At 36.5% G+C, this 24262-nt stretch overlaps 1 protein-coding gene across 5 annotated transcripts in view; it reads left to right on the forward strand.

The window, feature by feature from the left end:
• Positions 1-24262, forward strand: part of nfib (nuclear factor I B) — a 167846-nt gene that overhangs the window by 67525 nt on the left and 76059 nt on the right. The window contains exon 1 of one of the 5 annotated variants that reach the window (XM_031897246.1): positions 8602-8642. Within the exon in view, the coding sequence (XP_031753106.1) occupies positions 8618-8642 (25 nt within the window). The 5' untranslated portion in view covers positions 8602-8617. 5 annotated transcript variants of the gene reach the window in all.

A 24262-nucleotide genomic window follows, 5' to 3' on the forward strand; every position in this document is an offset into this window, starting at 1 on the left:
ACTTGATAGCCAGTACTTTTTCAAAATTAAAGTTAATTATTCCCAAATTAAAGTTAATTGATAACTAATCAGTGTAAATCAATGCGTCTAGCACTTATCTCCTTTGCTATAACAGAGGTAACAAATTATCGCTTTGTCATGAGGCTACTTGCACTGGTTGACCGAAAATACCACATTTTTTTCCCAGAATTCCATGAACATTGCACCCTCTGGCTTTAGGTACTTCATATAAATTAGTGCAAACCCCTTTATGGTACATGGCTGTGTACTTACGCATCCATGGCCATGTACTTACACAATACTTCCAACATGCAAAGGGAGCTTCATGTTTACAGCTTGCTCAAGGCAGATGTACATCTCTCCTTTGTGTCATAGTACACTGTTGTCACTGCTAGCATGGATGAATGCAAATAGGTTTATGAACAACAATTGTGAGTAAATGACCTTTTGTCAGTTGAGTGGACAGTGGCACCAGAAACCTTGACAATTTCTCCCTTTGCATATATTTACCATGTGGAACAACAACAATAAATAGGTCACACAGAGAAGGTCCTGAACTCAGGTCTCCTCAGTCACATCCCACTGATTTAGTCACAGGGCCACTCATCCTTCCTGACATCTAGGAGGAAGTCCTGTTTATACTATGATCGACACAACAGCTGCCTGTTCAACCCTTCCTGTGTTGGAGGTATCCCTGATCTGAGCTCCCCTTGACCTTGGCTTCAGACTGTATTTACTCTTCATGGCAGAACTAACTTTTAGACATGTAGGGTCAGGATTAACAATTTCATGTTCTTTTATCAGCCACACATTCAGTGACTACATTATATTTAATTAAAAAGCATATACTAGGGTGTAGTTGAATATATATATATATATATATATATATATATATATATATATATTCATTAGACTAATTAATCATGCAAATTAGCTGTAGCAAATACACAAAATATGTACACAAAAGCAATAAAATATGTTGTCTTTCAAGCACCCTGAAAATGTAGAATGAGGGCAATTAATATTTAATCATTGCTTTGCCACATTGCAGGCCATGCATTGTAAAAAAACACAATGGGTATAGAAAGTATGATATCGAATTGAAGAATCCAAAGAGTCATTAAAAAAATTGACATATCTTTATATAAAAACCCACACAAAAGTTACACTGTTGACTGTATTGGAATAAATTGTGTTTTTGCATTTAACATGCATTTTGCCCTTATATGTAAGAGTAAAATAGTAAAGAAGGTAATACTAAAAGACCATTGAGCACTTTAAGTAGAGGAACAAATGAGTCTAGGCAATGAGAGCTGTACAAGCGTGCCCTCTCACAGATGCTTCTGTTTCACTCTGGTGTCACAGTACTGCCGGAATCCTGCCTTGCAATTTCCCACACAAGCTGTCCCCCGCTCGGAGAGCACAGAGTTAAGGGACAGGTCTGTGTTAAATTGAACATTCAGTGTTGCAGGATCCCTAATCCCTAAGCAGATGCTTTACCACAGTCTCATTATTGTCCAGAAGTGGCTCTTGTATGAGAAAATGCAGTCATGCAGAAACCGCACAAACACGATTGACTTGGCTATTGTCACTTACTTTTCTTTGAACAGGATGCTTTATTAGTTTTTTTTACCACGCCCAGAATGTGGCCTGTTTCACTCTTATCTCCTCAAAAAATGTAGCATATGGTCACATACATGGCAAAATATATACCACTAAAAGAATATCTATGATAATTCAACAACAGGATTTTAACTAGCAGTTGGAAATTGAACGTAGGTTCATTTTGGAGCCAGTTTTTTTTTATTGTATTCCTTATGTGCTGCCCAGTACATCAAATGGCATAGATACACACCCCTATTTCACAATTTCACTATTTAAATTGAAGAGTTTCATGTTGGAGTTTTTGTAAAGATTTTATCTTTAAATCTGCCCCTATGCACTAAAAACTTTCTCTTTTAATCGCTGTTACTAACACCAGTGTGCCAAACCAGTGGTGCACTTTTCTTGAAGAAGTTACCTGGTAACTTTGGATTGTAAATAATTGTAAAAGCTAGGTATATTTCTTTAATTATATTCTAACTGTGATATAAATAGATGGCCATGGATCCTAATATAAACTTTGCCCCAGTTCTCATTTCATTACGTGACAAACTGGTCTTTGGTCATTAAATCTGAATATGCAAAATAAACTTTTTTTTTTTTGCTATTCCCATTTTACATTAAGGCCTTAACTGTAACACACACACACACAATATGTTTATTTTTTTAATGCTTATATATACCCCAGTTCACAATTTATTGTAACAATAGAGTAATTATGTGTTTTTCCCCTCCTGATATGGTTGATTTTGTCCTCTGTAGAATGTGGAAACCCCAAGACCAGAGAAAATGCCCTACTTGTCTCACATCAATTAATGGTGGGTTCTGCAGATGATGATTACAGGCTTCAGAAAGACCATATTGTGGATCATTTGTTCTTTGAGAATAATTTTGAATAGAATTAACCACACATTAATGATTTTCACATTGTAGATAGTACAAAGATCTTGATTTTTTTGTTTGTTTGAAAAAGAAAGCAGTCATAAAAATGCACCAGGACATGATTTGAGGAACAATAATATTTTATATAAATTCATAGAATAATAGTTTGTGCATTACAGCGGCTCATACAAGTGGTTATGAGAACATGGAGAACAACTAGGTAAAAACAATTTATATTAGATGACTACAGAGGACATATCACATGAAACATTTTGATTGCAGCAGCTTTTGAGGGACAAAATACAGGTGAGAAAGTGTGGAGAACTGGAGAGATCAGTAAAATCATTTTCTATGTGCCAGGCTTGTGGTGTTAGTCATGAGGCCATTTTATTTATTACTGCCATTTTAGTAATGTTTAAGACAAACATGGTAGGCCTTTTCCTGTAATTCAGCTCATTCAAGGTAAAAGTTAGATTATATCTTATAGCAGTGGATTTACTAAAATTATATTTTTTTACTGTTGTGTGAATTCAAGAAAAAAAAGGGTTTTTTCAAAGTACCCTTTTAAATGAAAAATAAAAGCATGTTATCAGTTTATCTTTGGTTTTTTTTTACACACACAAAAAGTGTACTTTGGCTTGCAGGCAGCTAATATCATTATAGTTTATGGCCAAAATTGGTGGAAAATTCTTTCAGATAATGTATAATGCAATTCCGCACACATTTTTATAATGATCTTCTAAACCTTCTGCTATGAGTCTTTAGGGCAGTGGCACGCGGGGAGATTAGGCGCCTGCGACAAATCTTCGTTACCGCGGGCAAGTAATCTCCCCGCAATGCCATCCCACCAGCAAGAATGTAACTCTCTGGTGGGATGGCATACGCGCTGCTACGATTTCCCGAAGTCACCCCAAGTTTCCTTTAGAGGCAACTTAGGGCAACTTTGGGAAAACGAAGTGATGTATGCCATCCCACCAGTGATTTACATTCTTGCCGGTGGGATGGCATTGCGGGGAGATTACTCACCCACAGTAACAAAGATTTGTTGTGAGGCGACTAAGCTCCCCATGTGCCACTACTTTAGGGTGAAGACACACAGAGCTACTAGTAGCAGCTACTTGTCATGGCTACTAAAATAGACAATGCTGATAATTTACTGATAACTGTCAGTTTTAGCAGGGGTAATTCTCAGTCTTGTCTATGGCAGGGTATTTTCTGGCTTTTAGTAGCTGTGACAATAGCTCCTATTAAAGGTCCCCAACACGAGCCGATTTTTTACTTTCAAACGACCGATTCCTGAATGATCCGATAAGTAGCTCCATGTATCTTTACCCTTAGTTTATTCTATTTAAAAAAATGTAGCTAAGGCACTGAGGAAAAACCTTTGAGTTCTTAATGATTTTTAATAAATCTGTCTTAAGCTGGCCATACACGCACCGATGATATCGTACGGCTAAATCGGCAGAAGGAGGTGGAATGTCTATTGTTTCTACCTCCATATCTGATGATTCAGCTCTGAATGTCAGTAGAGGGTGGGAACGATCTTTGGCACAAAGATCGAAAATTGCTACGTGTATGGCCACCTGTATGGCTACTGTGTAAATTGGCCTATCCTGTTGTCATAAACATTACAGATCTTGCCAATCAGCATGACTTGACTTCAGATCAGGATCATATGGTGACTTTTACCAAAAGTGTGAATGAGGCCTTAGCATTTTAACATACCCATGCCTATGTATTTGCCTATATCAGATGAAGTAAATTTGATACAGAGGCAACCATTTTATAGATCACAAAATGAAAGATATGGTAGAGAAATGATTTCTGGTAAAGTGAGCATAGTTGTGTAGTAGATTTATACAAAAATGAGAGTTTTCATGCTTAAAAAAAAACTTGATAGTGTATGTTACACGAACAATGACTACATTGTTAACTAGAGCTACACATATGCGAGTTTGCAAAATATGTCCTATTTTATGCTAGAGGATTACTCTGGCCTGCATTCCATGCCCTTGCATGAACTATTCACGTGTCTGGCAGTGAGATATAAAATTACAGCCCTCCTCCTTAAAATCTTCCCTTATCCTTCTCTTAACTAGTTCGCTGCTGGTGAGTTTTCTTATAATGCTGCGGAAAAGACCACCCTGTGTAGGATAGGGTTAATGTGAGAACAAGGGAGAGACAGAGTGAGAGAGAGGGAGAGAGAAAGAGAGAATTACACACTTAATCCCTTCCTCTTTCATTATATAGCTGAGATTACAGTTTTCCCTTAGACTTTTCATAGCATACAAAGACAATTGTTTGCTTTATTCTAACTAAGGACAAGGGTGGCATGAGCTGGTCAGGATATACTGGTTTTCTCTGTGCCCTGTGCATTTCTTTCTTCTGGGATTTTGGTATTTCTTCTGTTTGCTATGAATACACTTTAACATTGTGTGGTATATTCATAACAAGTACAGGGTCCCATACCTGTACTCTGTATTAGTGATTTCTGGGATTTTTTTTTTGCCTTGTAGTGGCCCAGTTATTTACTATATAGCATGTTTGAGGGTAGGATTATAGTAAGATGAAAATCCTAGAGAACAGTAAATGGGTCCACTGGGCAGACGAGATGTCCATATAAATGAATAAAGGGCCACATCGGACCCACAGGCCAGCAATTGGATTACCCTACCCTATATGTTTGAGTAGCTATCCCTTGATTTTTGTATCATTTAACTGTTTGCATCTACTTAAATAGAGATATATAATATTCAATTACACAAGAGATCTGGTGTACATCTCATCTTTTAGTTAACAAAGTGCCAATTAATGTAATCCCGGAATCAAGTCAGCTGACAATACTTTTCAGTATTGATGCTGCATAAAATGTAGTGTTTGTATTTAACCTCAGACCCCCATACATAATAGCTACAATTTCCTGACTGTTTTAAGCAGCTACATTGTGGTAGCAAAGGATTATTGGAGCAGCTGATGGGCTAGGGTCTGGCTTTACTGCTCTAGAGTGAAGGGTAGCAGGTAAACACCCACTTTAGGAATGTTCTACATTCCAATACTTCAATTATATGATTCACATTCCATGATATTTTAAAGCACTGTGTGTAACACTTTCTAAAGTTAAAATGTTAACCACATGGAGCAACCAGGGATGGAAATGATTCATTTTGGATTTCCTCTCTCGTGACGCAGAAAGTACTACTTGTCCGCAGGCCCTGTTAAAAACCAAGGCTGAACCAGTGATAAAACGCTGCTTGCAATAATTTACTGCATAGTCACGATGAAGGATGCCAGATGAACTGCCTTTTCTAGCAGCATCCACTCAAATACCCAATAACAGCCAAACCACAAGCCTGCTTCTTGACAGTGAAAGTGTGTGTCACTCCAACTGGGACATTCCTCTGCATATTGTGAAGATCTGTTCTTTTTATGTGTGTGGGATGTTTTTTTTTTTAAGTCTGGGCATGATAGCAAAGATAGAATAGCTCTAGCCATAAATTTGTAATTACAAGTATTCTACATGAATTAAAAGAGAACTTTATGAGCAAAAATAAAACGGATATGGCATGTTGAGGACTTAGCTCAGCTGTATGCAAAAAACAGGGATTACATAAACATTAGGCACATTTAAGATTTGTACAACATGGACTTTTATCATATTGTTATTTAATACTTAGAAAGTAAACCACATATATTTAATGGAGTGTTAGAGATATGTCTTCTGTCTTATGTTTAACAGGCACAGCATTCACTGTGTTTTCTTAGCTTAACAGTGATGCCCAACAGGTGGCCTTGGAGTAGTATTCAGCCTCTTTATGCTCAGTTGCACCTCCCGTGCTAAGGGTCCCACTAGAAAGCACATACAGCATACACAAAAGTCAGAAGTTAGGCCCCTTTAGACCAGGGGTCCCCATCCTTTCTTACTCGTGAGCAGCAGTCAAATGTAAAAAGAATTGGAGAGCAACACAAGCATCATAAAAGTTCATGGAGGTGATTGGCTATTAGGTAGCCTCTATGCACACTATCATCTTACAGGAGGCTTTATTTGGTAGTAAATCTTGTTTTTATTCAACCAAAACTTGCCACCAAGTTAGGAATTAAAAAATAACTACCTGGTTTGGGGGCATTGAGAGCAACATACAAGGGGTTGGTGAGCAACATTTTGCTCACGAGCCACTGGTTGGGGATCACTGCTTTAGACTATGCATGTTGCCTATCACTGGCTAAGCACATTTTAACCTTGATTATATTCTACAAAGTTAAGATATTCCAGCTTTTATTTTTAGGTCTCACATAAACAAATTAATGTAAAGGAATTTTTTTCTTAATGATCACTTTCCTATAATTTACAACACATTTACTCTAGTACAATGAAAAAGGTTGAAGGTTTTTACTGTAATCTGGGATGCATTTTAAAAGTTTTAAAAGTCTCTTATGTATGTTGTAAAAAATGTTTGGTTTAACAGGACCATGTTAAGGAAAGGAAAATTCTAAGTGTATGTTAGGTGACTTTGGGTGTGTTATGAAAAATTGTGGTGTAGCAACAGGTTTCAAAGGAAAAACACAAAAACAGAAAAGTAGCTGTAATAATGTGGGAAACCAAAGGCCAAATCTCACATCCTCAGCAGAATGAAAGTAATGTTAAAATCCAAACTATATATTTAAAAATTATATATTTCTTAACATTCCTAAAACAGACTGACACATTTTGTGCAAAGATAATTTGGTCATAGGCTCAGCAACAGGAGATAAACCTATAAGTGAGTGTCACATGTATGAAAGTCCTTAGCATGATACACAAAACACAAATGGGGTTATGTAATAAGGGAGACTAAGTTTGCCCAGGAGCAGTAACCTATAGCAATCAATCAGCAGGAAGCATTTAGTGGTCACCTGGTTAAAAGCAAACATCCTATTGGTTGGTATGCGTTACTGCCTCTTGGCAAACTGAGTGCCTTTGGGCACTTCTGTATGAAAGAAACTCTATTAATGACCACACATATTGCCCAGATAGTGGATGGGTGTGCCTAACCTAGTTTTCTAAAAACACAATACCTTGGTCACGTATCTAGGTTGAAAACCTTTAAGTTGCTTTTGGTCTATTTTAAAAATTCTGAAAAGGCAATTTGTGCCATGATATTGTTGTTGTGGGTATGAAAAGATGCTCAAATTCCTGCTTTTAGTTATTGTCTGTATTGTTTTGCAACAATGTCATCATGCAAGGACTGAAATATGTTCATTTTTAATACATTCTCCACCTAGTGGAAAAATACAGAATATATTAAATAATGTTATTATTTAAACTTTATGATCTTGGTTAAATATATTTACATATATAAAACTATCTATTTATAATATAAAGAAAACTATTATTTAAAACTAGGGATATAAGGGGATCTTGTTTTTCACATTGTTATTACTGGGAGGGGAAGAAATAAAGCGGGAAGGTTCGGTTTCAGACAGTTTGATGTAGAGGCAGTGCCCCAACTTTTCATCTATCTGGAAGATCAAACTTGCATTCCAAAGGAAGAAAAGTGCATTTATATATCCGTTCAATTTTATTTAATAGCTGGTAGCAAAATGACTGGAATTTGCTCTGGATAAGGTATCATATATAGTTTCATTATGTACGAAAGTGTGTGTTGCAACATTAACATTTTAATAGTACTTTTAAATCTTTAAGTAGTGAGTCCACTGGCTGCATAGGGAAGCTAAAAATGTATTTCCTGCTGAACACTTTAAAAGTCAATACTTTTGGGCTAGTGGATATGCCAAACAATATTTTTGTTTGTTCTGTATGCTAACATCCAGTTCTACCAGAGCTGACATTTTGAACAAGTTTTAAATTAAATCAAATTGAACCATACAATGATACCCTCCGAAACTGTCTAAGCAGTATTCATATCAGTATTCATAAGTGGCAAAACAATGTCCTAGGTTAGACAAATAGCCTAAAATGTGAATACAGGCTTCAGCGTTAAAAATCTCAAAGGTATAACTAATCTCTTTATTGGTTTAAAGTACATATAATAGTAGAATGTTTCTCAGAATAATATCCCTGCTTTGTGTGTGAATTCTGTTTTGTTGGTTATTGGCCTAAACTTTCTGTTTCCCAGGTATCTCCTCACAGATATACATGGATTTTACTTCCTGTTTCCCAGGTATCCCCTCTTATTACGCATGTTTTATTTGAAATATTTTATGTATTAATTACTGCACAAATATTGCTGTCTTTTGGAGCATTTGAATATGAAACCAGTTATCTGTGGCAGATCAAAGTTGTTTTACTGGTAGAATGTAGCATTTGATTTAAGGGAAGCTATTCAAAATCTTTCCATTATGTTTTTGGGTCTTGTGCGACTTATGAAAATTGATATTAATAAGTATCATGAAAAAATATGGAGTCTCCCATTTACCATGAGCCATATGATTTCATAATCTTCCATTAAAATATAATGGCATTTAAAATACACCAATATGTGCCACAGCCCTAAGTCCTTAAAGCTGTCCATACACATTAAGATTTTTAAAAGATCTTTTTGTTATTGTAGGATCAAGCTTATCTGAAACAATCATTTAAAGGAACAGTTCAGTGTAAAAATGCTGGAGTGCAGTGCACTGCTAATAGTTAGTTAGTCAAAATGTAACCTATAAAGGCTGGAGTGCAGATGTGCACCAGTGGAGTGTCCCGCAACAGCCTTTTAGACATTTCCTTCATTATTTTCACTGACATTAGGAGATCCATTATTAATTGTTTGTTAAAGGTTGCTGTATCTTTGTAAGCAAATGTTCTTGTTCAAAAATCTGAAGCAAACAATAGTCTACAATTATTTGAATTTTTTTTGTCATCCACTGCTGCAGTTTTGTTGCAATATTTTTATCAATAGTTTTCAGATATTCATAGGATTTATTTAAGGGGATTTGTCAAACCCTGTAATGAGACCCCCTAAAAATGTAATTGAGGCATTAAAATAGACTTTCCACATTTGGCCCTCTAGTCACCCTGGGTCACATGCCGGCTCGTGGTGATCTCAAGATTTACTGCGGTTGCTGATCCCATAAGAGCTCAGTAGTGTTGTGTCATATACTCTTCTGGCTAAGCTCTATGATAACTGCCAGAGAGTGAAAGAGGCCTGTCATGGGATAGATCTTGCTTTCAGGCATGGCTACAGGGAACCCCCTTGATCGTCTGCTTGGGGCACCCCCAAGGCAACTTCTGGAAGCTTTTGACAAGTCATTAGTTCTTTCATATGAAGAAACGCCATGATTCTCCCTGTGGTGTGACAGAGTTTCTTTTAGAGAGATCTTGCCTAAAGGATTAGGGGAATGAATTGTGGTTAGAAGCAGGAACAACACTTAAAGTTAGAATAATAGACTGATAGGTAACATTGTCTAGGAATCTAAAGTAAAACATTGTGAAATATAGGAATACAGGAAAGAAGGTTTACATTCACAGATTTGGATTTGTATAGAATAGGGATTGTCTGTGAGGTGGGAGTCTTACAGCAGAAAATACTTATTTTCTGTTTTGAATACTTTTTGAACACTATCGAAAGGTGTCTTTGCCTTGTCAAAATATAAAATATGGACCACAGAGGGGACCCAACCGTATCCAGTATAACTGTCGATGGTGGCAGTTGGGCAGTGCATGTGGTTATCTGCCTTCCCATTACTTACATTTTTTTTTTGCTCTCTGTTTATCAAAAAAATAATAATCCTGGGAAATACTAGTAATTTAAGTATGAGTGCAGTTTATAGCAACAACCAAAGATGCTGATACTTGATACTGTTGCTTCAATATGGCTAACAGTTAGCCTTCTATTTTGATTTACTTCAGCCAGCATGACCCTTGCAGTCCAGGCTCAACTAACTGAGATAAGAGCAGAAATAAATGAGAAAAAAAAAAAAAGTAATTTGTATAGAGAATATAGAAATCAAAGTGAAGCAATGCAGTGTTAATACATGTAGTTACTTCACATAATATCTGACTGATTTATAATTGTATAAAATACATTGGTTCATATTTCCTTTTTTGTTACTATTCAATAATATAAAGAGTGATAAAAATACTACTGTGTTACTTCTGTGACATCACCTGAATTAAAAGGACAAATGGAACCACCAGAAAACTCTACATTATAGGCCCACTCTCTAAACTATTTTTCATCCATTCATCATTCAAACTTATTTCTCCTAGTCCCTTTCTCTTACTATAGTCTATCCGTCCATGTATTTGCCTCTTTGCTCCCAAACAAAAATAAGAACAGACCAATATGGTCAGAAGCTGGAGGACCCACTGACACCTGGGCCCACCAGGTGTTCTATCTGGTATGCAGTGGGCCAGTCTGACACTGAACGTACTCCCCACTTGACAAGGATATGGGAGAGTTATGTCCATACTGGTAAGTCAGTAAGGCTAATGTCACATGAGGCTGAAACAGCCAGTCTAATCAAATCTGCACCCATGTGCTCCTTGCATTAAGTGCACTGCAAAGTTCATTAGAGGAGAAGGAAAATTACAATCACTGGGGGTGCCAAAATGTTAGACACCCCCCAGCGATTGTAATCGCTTACCTGAAACCCCCGGCTGGTGCTTCTTTTAGGAAAAACCTGCACCAGCCAGGGTGTATGCAAGCTAGTGAACCTTCTTCCTGCTTCACTCTTCATGCATGCACAGTAGAGTGAAAAGCTGCTTTTAAAAAAAGACAGGTTTTCCCCCGGGATTCTGAAGAAAGAAGACAGGATGAAGAGGAATGCCTGCTTGCATATACCCCAGGCTGGTGCAGTTTTCTTCTAAGAGGAGGCCAGGGGTATCAGTTAAGTGATTACAATCACTAGGGAGTACCTAACATTTGGCCTTTTCATATTACTAATACATGTAGTACAGGGGTCAATGTCCTTAATACAAACTATAACTCTACTTCAGCCATTGCTTTGTGTCTTTGCATAGTAACAGAACTTAAAGGTCACCAACTACTTCTATTGTCCATATACTTTATAACAGAATAAACATTTTAAATAGAACAGCAACATACACAGTAACATATGGCTTATAACAGTGATCATTCCCTAACACTTCTTAATATGACTGAGCTATTTTCACACATTTATATATTTAGGTTGAGTGCCGTAACATCCAATAAAGGCTTGGTTTGTAAAGTAAAGTAATTGACAGTAAATAATTTAGATATTTGTTTGATGGTTGAAAATTTAGGTAAATTTAGAAGGTACTGTTTTATTATTACAAAGAAAAATAAAATCATTTTAAAAATAACATGGGGTCTATGGGAGATGTTAGGCTATTCATTAATAGAGGCATATAGTGAATGTAAGCACCCCTATATTATATAATAGTTTCTGTACTGTACATGTAAATCTATATATTACTGAACCTTTAATTTGTACTTTTGTCAGTTAAAGTTGGAAAGTATTGGAGCAACACATTTATTGTATTTAGTTTTGTAAAAGTTATATGCCTGTATCGTAGACCCTGCTTGGTGTTCCTGTTCAGTATAGTGGTAATAAAAATTGTATGTTTATGATGTGCCTGGATATGTATTTTAGTGCTGTACAGCTTGGTATGAACTGATTTATCCATTGCTTGTATAGTTTACAGGACCTTAGGTGGCTTTCTACTGGCTGCAATCCATTCAGGTCTTCCTATATGACTATAGAATGCAATAACGGGCCAAGCAATCCTCCAAAGGGATACATCTGCAATACAGCGAATAACAAAATAGAGAGTGAACAGATGGTCATATAAAACAGAATGTGAAAAATATAGCAGATTAATGCAAATTTGTAAGGCAACATTAAGGAGAAACACTCAGCTAGATGTTGTGCAGCACTATTAAAAAAAAAGTGATAAAGTGCCTATCAGACCTCTCTCTAAATAGAAATCCTTATGATTAAAGCTGCAGTGTGATTTTTTTTTCTTTTTACTGCCTTATCATGAAAAAAAGAGCATCTTGATTGACTAGTTTTACCTGATCCAAAGCAAGTATCTTAGCTTATATGTCTTGAGTGAGAAAAGGTCATGGCTGGTCATCCTGTCAAGTTTATTTTGGATTATCTCTACCTCTTGTGCCCTTTCTAACTTGTGCTTTTAAATACTATTTGTACCCTCCCACCCACTCATGCTTGGACTGGAATGATCACAGTGCTATCACATGCAGATGAGTTTGTCAACTAAACTATATAGTTAATGTTTTTTTCTAAATGCCCTCAGATTAACACTGATGATCTTAATATTTTTATACTTAATATAGCACTGACAGATAATGCAGAAAGATGGTGTAGTTAATAATCACCATAGCCTTGCATAAGATTGTGCACATTGCAGACAGTTTCTCATTAGGTTTCCTACCACACTCCAAAATCATATTGATGGATTAATAGGCTACTGATTAAATTGACCCAGGAAATTTACTAAACTTTATGAGGTCAGGGACTAAAATTATAAGGTCACTCTGTAAAACACTGTGTAACATAACTGGAGGGACAGAGTTGGCAGCTTTTATTGGCCTGTGTATGGCCATCTATTGTGAGGCATATTATTTTGGGTACTGTCCACAGAATTGTAGACTCCTGTCACGGTATTTCTTAATCTATCTTTTCTCTGACTAAAAAAGTTGTGTGAAAAAAATGTCATATTACCATAGCCTTATGTTACTTACATCATTAGTAACTACTGAATACAACTTTATTGTCATCTTTTTTGATGTAATTGATGTATTCACTTTGTCAGCATGGTACACCTGGTTTGTGTAACTATGATATATAGATGTCTAATAAAGGGTCTTCCATCTTAAAAAACAAAAAATAAAAAAACAAGAAACCCAAAGCTTAATGATAATACATTTGTTTTACCTCTGCAGTAGTTAGTATTTTTTGAAAATTCCTTCCCAGAAAGGGTGTCATAGTAGATGTTCTATGCTGGAACTGCAGAGGGACCTTCCTACTATTTAGATTGGCTTTATAGTAATTTCATGCCTTGCCTTGTGTGTCAGTTTCGATACGGAATCAGACAAGTTTTATTCATATGCACCATGACAGCTTCAGCTTATTTACAAAGCAAACAGTTTTTCATTACCAAGATTTGTGCTGCTGTTTTCTTGTCTCCCCCCCTCCTTTCTCTTGTGTCTTCCAACCAAATTAGGTTTGCAATCCATATTAGGGCTTTGTAGCAGAGCACAGCATTCATGGATCTCTCTTTCTTCGCTGATCGAGCTCCTCTGCGTCCATTAGCAGCGCTATATCCAAAGTGACGTTTCTATACAGGCCGCCTGCTGTTTCATTCAGAACCACAAAACAGCCTGAAATGGCTTTCTTCCTCCTTCTTCTTTTTTTAACAACTTGCAAGGAGTTAATGGACTGTGCTGGCCCCCTGCCAAAACCTTTAAGAAACTTTATTAATAGGGTTATGAGGCTGGGACACCATAGTGTGTGGGGATTTTATGGGTTACTCAGCTTGATGAATAAAAATATGGATGCACAATTAAAGACATATTCTAAAGCCAATTGCCTCCTGGCAAAGGCTCATTTCTCCTTTTACTTTAACAATGTCTTGGGTGATGCTTGCTGCTGGGTCCATTGTCTTAACCTCCATTCCTTCACTACAAAGTAAACATATCAGCCACCTTTCACAGTAGCACATCTTAGTTGGTCCTGTCATTCTTTGCTAAGCTCACATTTTGCCCCTTGTTCTCCAGCACAGCCATTATTCCACTGGACAGAAAGCATCTTGTTTGATGTTTTTTTATGCTGTTAAAAAGCTAGGGGTGGCAAATGTTCCTATGTCAGTTCTGTTATTATTATCCTCCTTTTCTTTAAGTAAATTGAGATAGGTACACAAGAAGAAAAAAATACTGAGTGAATTACATAATTTTAATTTAGTGCTAATATAGAAAAATAAATATTTTGCTGGCTTAGTATATTAAAATGTACTTTTTTTCATGGGGCTTATGCTTTTCTATATCAGATATGATTACAATACACTAGCCCTCATGGTTAATGGAAAAATGTATGTATTTCTCTCTTCCACTAGTTTGGTTTAAACAGAGTCAGCAGACTATTACCATCCCTCATTATCAACAAAATTGGCTTAGTTTTAACTTACTTTCAGCCCCCAGCAGATATTGAACACCCAGAACCTCCTGCTGTGTTTTAAATGCCTCACCCACCAATTCTGAAGGAGGTCTGCTTGCGAGAAGGAATAAGAAATTGCAGATTTCATAACTTTTACTCTTGGAAAGAAAGGGAGTTTTAAGATGCATCTAAAACTGCTCCCCAGTCCAAATGCTAGAAGTCAGCTTATTTAATTTCATAGCACCATATCATCCATAAAATCTGTAAAATGAATGTGCCCTTAAAACAAATTAGCGCTTCATGCAAGTCATATAATTATCATGTTTCACAGGAGCTTAAATGAAGGCACTGTAAGGAAAATTTAACGCAATAGCAAAAGAAGAAGAAAAGTGAACAAAAAAAAAAGCAAAAAAAAAAAAATGCTGCATCTTGAACCAAAAAATAGGGGGTGACTTTTTGGGGTCTTGTTTAAACATATGTATAATTGTGCAAATAGTTCTAGTAAGTCATGCTAACCAGTACATTTGGTACAATTCTTCTGTCTAGATAAGATTTCTTAGAGAAAACAGGGTAAATAGTATGAAATGTACACATTAATCACTTTTATTTAATTATAAAGTTAAATTCTAGTATCATTAAGTGGTACTTAGATCTGCTAATTCCTTATTCATTATTCTATTACTTGAGCAAAAGTTATGATAGTAACTTCATAATAATAGATCCGGGATATCCAGCCTGTGGGCCTGCAGCAGATGTCAAAATAGTACAGCAAAAAACTTGGGGGGTTCTGGGAGCTGTAGTTTAACAGCAGTTGGACAGTCACAGTTCAAACATCTTCATTCAGTAAATCGCTGTAAAAACTTAATCCATTGGCGGCGTGGAACATTATTATCAGAGGCTGTTGTTATTGATTGTCACTGGCAGCCATTGCTCCACTTAAAATGTCACGTGGGCCATTAGCTCTAACAACCCTCGCATATCACTCCTGATAAAACTGTATCACTCTTTCTGCGCACGAACCTCTGTCATCTGTTCACGTTTCCCTGGTTGAATTCGAATCCATTCATAAAAATGATTGATTATACCTTTCTAATTTGCTAATTCTGTAAGAATCCTGAATGAGAAGTCAACACCTTCTCTTTATCCCAGTGAACTCTTTCCTGCCTGTTTCATTCTGTGAATGGACTTCTCCAAAAAAAAAAAAAAAAAAAAAACCCACCTCCAATCTGTGTTTCATAAACTGTACTCAAAGAGAAGTACCCATAAACTTTATTGCAAGCTAAAGTATCTGCATAAAAGCCAGTTAATTGAAAAGTGGGAGGAGACGGCTGCCAAATTAAATGTTTACATTAGCACAGCTGTATTGTAAAAACATTCTGCCCCCCTGCGCTTTGTAATTATAAGATATTTCTAGACTGTGTATCTCGACAAAGTTTATCTCTACTGCCAAGAGTGTTTTGGCACTGAGCATCTGTAATTTTGGCAGTCAGACACATGCTCTCATGCGCAGGCTGAATCTAAAATGGCTGCCAACAGTTATCCTGAAATGTCGTCGGCCCAGAGATGTGTGTGCGTGTGTGTAAAGGGCAGATGCCAAAGGCGTTTTAGAACTGTGCCCTGGTTTAAAACAATTCAGCGTTCTGGAATGCAGTTACAGTATAATACTGTGCTACCTTTACAGCAAGGAACAGCAACAATTGCAAAAACAAATGATTGCTGGAACTGTTTTGTAAAGGAAGAGCTTCACACCTATAGTGTATAATAAATACATGGTTTTATTGAACATAAAGCTACAAAATTATTTTTCATTTGCATATATAAACATGATTATAAACACGAGATACACTGTTTCTTTTTATATTGCATTGCAATCACACCCTTTTTTTACAGTTAAAATTACTTTTTCTTAAAACCTCCTGCAAATTTTCTTTTTATTTCAGTACAACTGCTTTTAAAAAAGTACAAAAATGCAACTTCAGTTAGGTGCAGCCAATGGACACACCATGACACTATGTGCCCATTTTGAGGTTAGGTATTGAACACTTCTCTTAAACACAGATGTGAATGAGGCCTCATTCATGATAATTTTATTTTACATTTTCTTTCTGCCCTCTGATCCTATTTTTATTTTTACCCTTTTTTAATGATATTGTCGACTGTAATACCAGTGTGTGTGTATGAAAATGAGGATGGTGATTCTACTGACCCATTTACAGTTCTGAGAGACTGCTGAGATCTGGAGGTCTTGCAGGTCACTATGAAGTATCATACTGATGCCCCCAAGCAGTAGTGTTAAAACCTAATTAAAAACAACTAAAATAATTTCTGTTTTTTTTTATAGTTTTTATTTCCAAATAAATTTATTACATTAACAATCAAGGGTACTACTGGTAATTTTTCTTTTGGTAACCTTTTGCACTTTCTGTATGTACCTTCACAAAGTTTCAAGTGTGTCCCATTTATAAGAGGGGCACCATAGCTGTGCTTCAGAAGCCAGTCAGTCAGTAATGAGAAGTCAGTTGCAGAGTTATTTATTAAAATTCCTGAGATTGTTTCAGTGACACAGAGATAAGTAGCATACTGGGGTATATATGGCCCTCATATCATCAAATAAATATGTTCAGATCCCATTCTGAAGAACACCGATTGTGAGTGCTGCTTTAACCTTTGCCTAGCTGGGAATGAAATTATGCCTACATTGTGCAGTAGCACTCATGGGACGCAGACAATGAGCTTGTGTGTCACAGCGGTAGCTCCCAGACTGCCGAGCTTGGAAGCAAAGCAATGCACGATTCCCACATAAAAAGAAAAGTTTACATTGGAATTCAAAACAACAAGGACTTGGCTGTCCTCTCTGTAGCAGGCATTCCAAGACCCACACGCCTTAAATCTGTAATTACCCTTGCTGTGTGGATTCCTGCACATGACATTGTGAGAAACTGATACGCTTAATGCAGCTAGGCACAAATAAAACAAAATGGAATTAACCCCTTTGCTACCTGATGGGCTCATTAAATCAATGTCAATGTAATTTTGCTTCTCAGCTTAAAAACCCCCTCCACGGCCCACTAAACTAGAAACTGCGGTTAACGATAAAATATACTTATTGTGTATGAGGCAGAGATATTCATTCCAAAAGAAAATGCAATTATGTCCCACTTTCATTCTCTTCTCTTTGTCATGAAAAGACAATCCAGACAGCTAATGGGTCAGACGTGACCAGCTGGGCAGCCACATCACAAGCAGCAGGTGCAGTGGGTCGGGGTGCACCGATCAGCTGATTGGTAGCTAAAAATAACTGTAGAGGTTTTTCTTTTGCAGGAACCACTAATAAAATTAGTTTCCCAAATATATCAGAATACTGGGTTTTATACTTCTCTTGTTTGGGTTATGGAATTTGGAGCGCTGATTATGGGTCTAGAAATAACAGAAAATATGCGTGCCCTGATTCTTCAATTCATATATATTGCCTTTAAAATTAGGGGTGCAGAAAATACCATAATATCTTCTAAGATTCTGGCATGGCTGAAGGACTTAAGGCCTCCATTTCTATGTGAATACACAGGGTTACATATAAACCTCAAACCAAAAACAAAAAAGATAAAAATCAGCAATTAAACATACTAGAGCTCAAAACCAATGTTCAGATTGCATTTTCGGAATGTAGGAATCTTTTTAGTGCAAAGTTTGGAATTTGTTTTAAATGTAAACTTGTAAATAAGGTTACAGCTTGATGATAAAGTTTCTCCTATATCATGATGAAGCTGGCCTAAAACACACTCTATGAGAAATCAATAATTTGGTATGACCAAAATGTCACAATGTTTTATTAGGACTTTATAGGCAAATTATGTGAATGATTAACTTGTAAATAGAGGTCTGTGGAATTAATCCACTTAGACTGTGAAATCTCAGACTTTGCCTTCAGTTGGGTACAGCACATTCTTTTGAAGATAACTAGGACATATAAACTGGTCGATATCCTTATTTAACCTCTTCACCCTTTCCCCATCTCTCCCTCCTTTCCTAATAAACAAGAAGTAGTACGGGGTGTGTGTGTCCTTAAGTGACAGCCTTATCTCCAGTTACACTACATTATTGTAACAGCAAATTCATTGCTCAGAACACACAATGCATTCAAATGCATGCTGTAAAATATGCTTTCATTTAAAACATCTGTAATATCAGATTTTTAAGTTAATATATGAAAAAGTTCTCCACTGCTCTTGTTTGAAACTGGATTAAAATTTTGTAATTTTAATTTTAAAAACATTCATTTTAAGCTTTTATGATCAGATAAAAGTATTTTGGTAAAATCACTTATAGGTTACAGTTTAATCATATAACTAACTAACTAACTAACTAACTATAGCTTACCTTTTTTCTTGCTTGTTGCAGTAGTTGCTGGAATATTGCAGTTGTATCTGTTGGACACTTCTATAGCTTATTTGCACAAGAGGTTTATCTTTTAACCCCTCGTGGATTGTGACACATGTAAAATGCTGTTGCATTTCTGGGACACATATAATTGTGCGACAGTATTTAAGTAAAACTCTCTTTTGACAAATATGTGCAGTGGTCTAAAAGGAGTTAGCTTTTCTTTAACACAGCCTTCTTGTTTCTTAGCATTCTTGTGAGCGACATTGAATCTGAGCATGCCTTTCATGTTTGTACTCTTATATAAAATTCAAGGAGCTTCAGAGTGCTCTCTCTCTATTTAATTGACCTCAGTGTACCTTCACAGAAAGGAGCAGGGAGAGCTAAGCCTTGGCTTAACAGTTTACTATACACTGTACCTTCATTATGTCACTATTCAAAGCGTCGTATTTTGACACTGTCAAAGCTTGTAAAATTTTGATGGAGAGAGAGGGCCCAGGCAAGAATTTCCATAGTACAGCTTATATTCACATAAAACTCCAAATACATCTATATTTTCTGTTCTAGAGATTGTGCCACCTAGGGAGCAATAACTGTAAACACCAATACATTACACATAATTGCTTAAGAGCTTAAAACTGACATTAATATTTGTAAGGGATGATTTCATAAATGCTGATTTTCACGAGGATTAAAAAACCTGTCCGGAAAACAATGGATTTTTCTGCTGCCCAGTGACAGCTATTAAATTGCCATGCAGCACAAAATAAAGTTATAATCAGCAAACTGTACAATAGCATATAAATGCAAACACATGCACATTTAATGAATTCAAGTTACGGGATTCTGGGAGGGATCGTTTACAACTCGTTTGAGTGTGTCATAATAGCTACATTCTTTTTACCTTATGAAGCAAAATCAGGAATACTTCACTAAAGCACTATGCTATGTGCCTCATTTATATATACTGTGTTTGGTTTACACTCTCAGCTAGTGGCCATTGCCCCATCCTGCACACTGTCAATCTTAAATTTGCAGTGACTGCACAGAGCATTGCCTGAACGGCTTGGGTAGGGTTAACAATTAGTGCAATAGAAAATTGCTTTTCACATTTTAGTCACATTATACATTTCTTAAATTTGTTAAATTTATTTTTTTTTACACACTCAAACCAGTACTGCATGATTTGTACAATGTTCCAGATGTAAGGGAAAAAGCAATACACTGCAGTCTTTTCATTAACTGTCTCAAGGCAGGGTTCATGTATTTAATTATCACTCTTTTCTGTTTCATGTTTGTCAGTGTTACAGAGTAACATGTTGTGCTAGAAAACCCAACCAGTGTCCAATATTAATGTCTGTAGCTTTTAGTCACTAGTAAACAGAACACTGAAAGCCAAAATAGCAGTCTGTAAGAATAGTTGGCAGTTCAAACAAGAGAAGAAAGCTTTGGCCTTGGCATATAACTTGATTGGGAATCCTGAGATCAGGGTGTTGCACAGTAGTTTGTCGCTTGCCAGCAAGTTGGGCTTCCCTACTGATTCAGGTTTGGCAGCGATATGGCTCTTCACCCTGTTGCCAGTCTAGCTGCCAAGGAGACAGGACCAGCTCTGCACTTCCTGTCTTCCTCTTTGTCCTGGCTGAGGACAGACTGTAGTGAGCCAAGTGCACAGTGCCAAGAACTCTTTCCAGCAATGGTCAGTCATCAAGGGCCAACATCACCTGTGCCACTGAGAAGCCAAACGCTGACAGGCTTTCGGGATTTTAAAGCTCTAGCATCTGATATGTAGTTAAACAAATATAACTGTAACTTGTCTGTGTATTCAATTTACCATATTAAAAGGGGAATTAATATATTTATCTATTTACAAAGGTTGAGCTAAAGCAAAAAAGGAGGATGGATTGTTTAAAAATCTAGTCCTCAGCAGGCATTATTACTATTTTAGGTTTTAACTTTTTAATGTACTTGGAGATGAGCAAAGCATTCATATTATCTTGTTTACTTTCAAAATTATACTGTGTGTCCTAAAGGTTAATCATAAATAGGAATATGGGCCAATCAAAAGTTCATCACCTTAAAGTAAAACATTCAAAATGATAGCTTAACCAGCAGATCATTTATGTCATAATAAAGAATCTTACCAAATAAGCATATTTATTTCAGTAAATATTGCCCTTTTACACCGTTTCCCCTGAGCCACCGTTTTATAATAGGCTGTGTGCACAGAGATCAAACATCTCACAGAAAAAGTGTGGGAGTACAAGAAAGTAGAGCTGATGAGGCAAGTTTCAGTTTTGACTGGGTACTAACTATGTTGGGAAGAGAGGCTGCCTTTGAATACCTGTAAAAGATAAAGGATTGTTTGAGTGCAAGCTTGCGAGTAGGGTGTTCACTCCATTTGTGTTTGACCTCAAAGAACAGGGTGAGAAGTATTTAAATTGTAAGCTGTTTACAGCCTTATTCAATTTGTTTCTTGGGCTAAAGATTGTTAGATTGCAAAAACGTATTAGCAGAGTGTTCAGCCAGTTTGTCTCAAGTTATGTCCCTGTATTGTAAACTATATACTGTGCTTTGGTATGTTTCGGTGATTTCTAAACAATATGGCTGCTAAAGCATAAAGCAAAGTTTGTTAACGACCATCAGTGGAACTTGATTCGTCGTTAGTGTTCTTCATAAAACTTCAACAGATTTTTGAGTCAGAAGTAAGTCATGCTGAAATAAGCTTGTATGCACTAATAAATGATATGCCTTGCTTGGACGTCATAGTGACACACTATACTTTTCATGGAAACATTTATATACTGGATAGTAATGTTTCTGCCATGCAGTATTGTTAAATGTTCCTTTCCAGAGAAATAAGAAAACATGGGTCAATGTCCAAACATCAAAAGTTAATGTTGCATTACAGGTATTAACAAACCTACTCTGTACCCTAGGCATTGAGCTAGGAAAAGTTTCTCTGATTTACATGAACCAGAGGTTTAAACTGTTTGATGTATAGGTGCTGTAACTTTTTCCTCAGACTGATGTGGTGTTAGATCCTGGAATAACTGCAATGTAGGACTTAGAGCTTACACAATACAACATTTCAAAATATATTTCAAGATTTCAATGTTCGGTAAGAACTGATAATAATGTGCAGTATGTGAGAGCAGCCCAAATTTATCCATTTTAGTGTGAGTGTATGTAGCAATATGTATAAAATCATCCAAGACCTTTTACAGTGATGAGGAGAGTTTTGTCTTCCCTAACTGGAGAAACATTCTTCACTGAAGTTCATAATCATCTGTTAAATATTTAAAACAGATTGGGACTGATAACTGTGGTAAAAAATAACCTTTAAAGAATTTGAAATGTTCTTTAACAAGTAAATTCCCACTCCATCAATTCATATCTGGCACACACATATAAAATGAATACTCTTGTTAGAGTAAGAATCTTTAGGGGTAATATATATATATAAGGTCTAAAATTTGTCCACATTTAATAACCCTCAACAATTAATCAGGTGTGTGTTTTCAAACAGCTGACCAGTAAATGCTGTTTGTTGATTGGTTACCAGAGCAGTAGAAAACTCTAGACTTTTATAGAAAATATGGGTACATAGAGCTCATGCACCAGCTCTATGCCATATTTGTGATTTCCCCTTCCCCAATAGGTAACATTATCTCACTAATGCAGAGATCATTTTTGGCAGCCACCAAGTATATATACATCAGTGCATCAATTTATGTAGAGAATATGAAAGCATGATCCCAGTAGGTACCATACACCAGCTCTGTGCACCAGACTGACGTAAACCTTGGAGGAAATCTTGGGCTCACATGGAGCCCACTAGTGAAACAACCTTACCTATGTGCATTATGTGATGGTCAATGTGATTGACCTCCATCTGTACAGTAAACCTGATAGCTTCTTAAATCATTCAAGCCTTTTAGATTATGTATCTCATTGTGTTTGTTTTGACATTTAGAGTAAACAAATGCATTTTAATAGTCACAGTGCACCATAGATGTTTCAAATGCAAACAAACCTTATAGCTCTTGGGACAGCTGTTGGCAGTCTTAGTTCTTTCTTCAGACATTGTAAGTTAGCAGTTACACTGCTAATGTTGGCAAACTCTTTCAAAAGAATTAGATTGGACATTATCAGTTAATGCTGATCACAGTGCAATATGACTTTTCTCACTGAGTAGTGACTATTTAAGGCAAATGATACATGGCTGGAACTTAAAACCAGTCATGGGATTACAGACTTTTTAAGATAGGACACTTTAATCCTTAGGTGACACAGACAGACTGACCCTAGGATACTCTTAAGGCTACTCTAAGCTTTAAAATGACACAACATAGTCATGAAAAAATGAATGGGTTGTTTTGAAGGTAAAAATAAAAAACAAGCAACCTAAACAGTCTTTGTCTTAAGAGCTGGGTCTAAAAACATTAACAGAGGAACTGATAAATACTTTGGTGTCTGGATGAACACCAGTCCAAACCTGCTTGCTCAGGCAAACCTTAGAACAGTGATCCCCAACCAGTGGTTCAGGAGCAACATGTTGCTCACCACCCCCTTTCAAAGTAGATGCCATTTCTGGCTTGGAAGCAAGTTTTGGAAGCACAGAGATACAGTTTTATTGCAAGCAGAGCCCCCTGCAGGCCAGCAGTCCACATGGGGCTACCAAACAGCCAACCATATTCCATATTTGGCATTCCCCAAAGAGCTTCTTTCATGCCTGTGTGGCTCACCAAGACTTTTAGATCTGAGTGTGGCTCACGAGTATAAAAGGTTGGGGATCCCTGCCTTAGAAAGTCCCCTCTCTTTGTGGTTAGAAACATGGCCAAGGAAGAAACATAACAATCATACCAAGTCTTACCATTAATTGGAAAGCAATATCACTTGCTCGCATAAATGCTATCTGAAAACATGTATTTCTTTATTTCCCAATTATTAATTTCCAGTACAAAAATGTATAATACAAAGAAGGTCACACGAAATATAATTCCTCAGCTAACCCTTGTGCCATTCATGACATGTTTTGATTTTCAGGTGAAGAGACTTGTTCCTACGGGCTTGGTTTTCTTTTACAAAATAATGTTTAACAACAAATAATATTGTAAACTTTGCAATATTTAATGTACAGTTTTGTAAGCTTCTGTAAAATAGCTATGTTGAAAGACAAAAAAACCCAAATAAACGCCTTTTCCCACACAGTGATTGTGAAACAAAAGAAAAGAAAACCAGTCATACTGATTTTTCTTTGCTTAGCTTACAAGACACTATTTTAGCACACAGTTATTAAATGCAAAATAAAATGCTG

The sequence above is a fragment of the Xenopus tropicalis genome, chromosome 1 (assembly GCF_000004195.4).
Source record: "Xenopus tropicalis strain Nigerian chromosome 1, UCB_Xtro_10.0, whole genome shotgun sequence".
Taxonomy (NCBI): Eukaryota; Metazoa; Chordata; class Amphibia; order Anura; family Pipidae; genus Xenopus; species Xenopus tropicalis.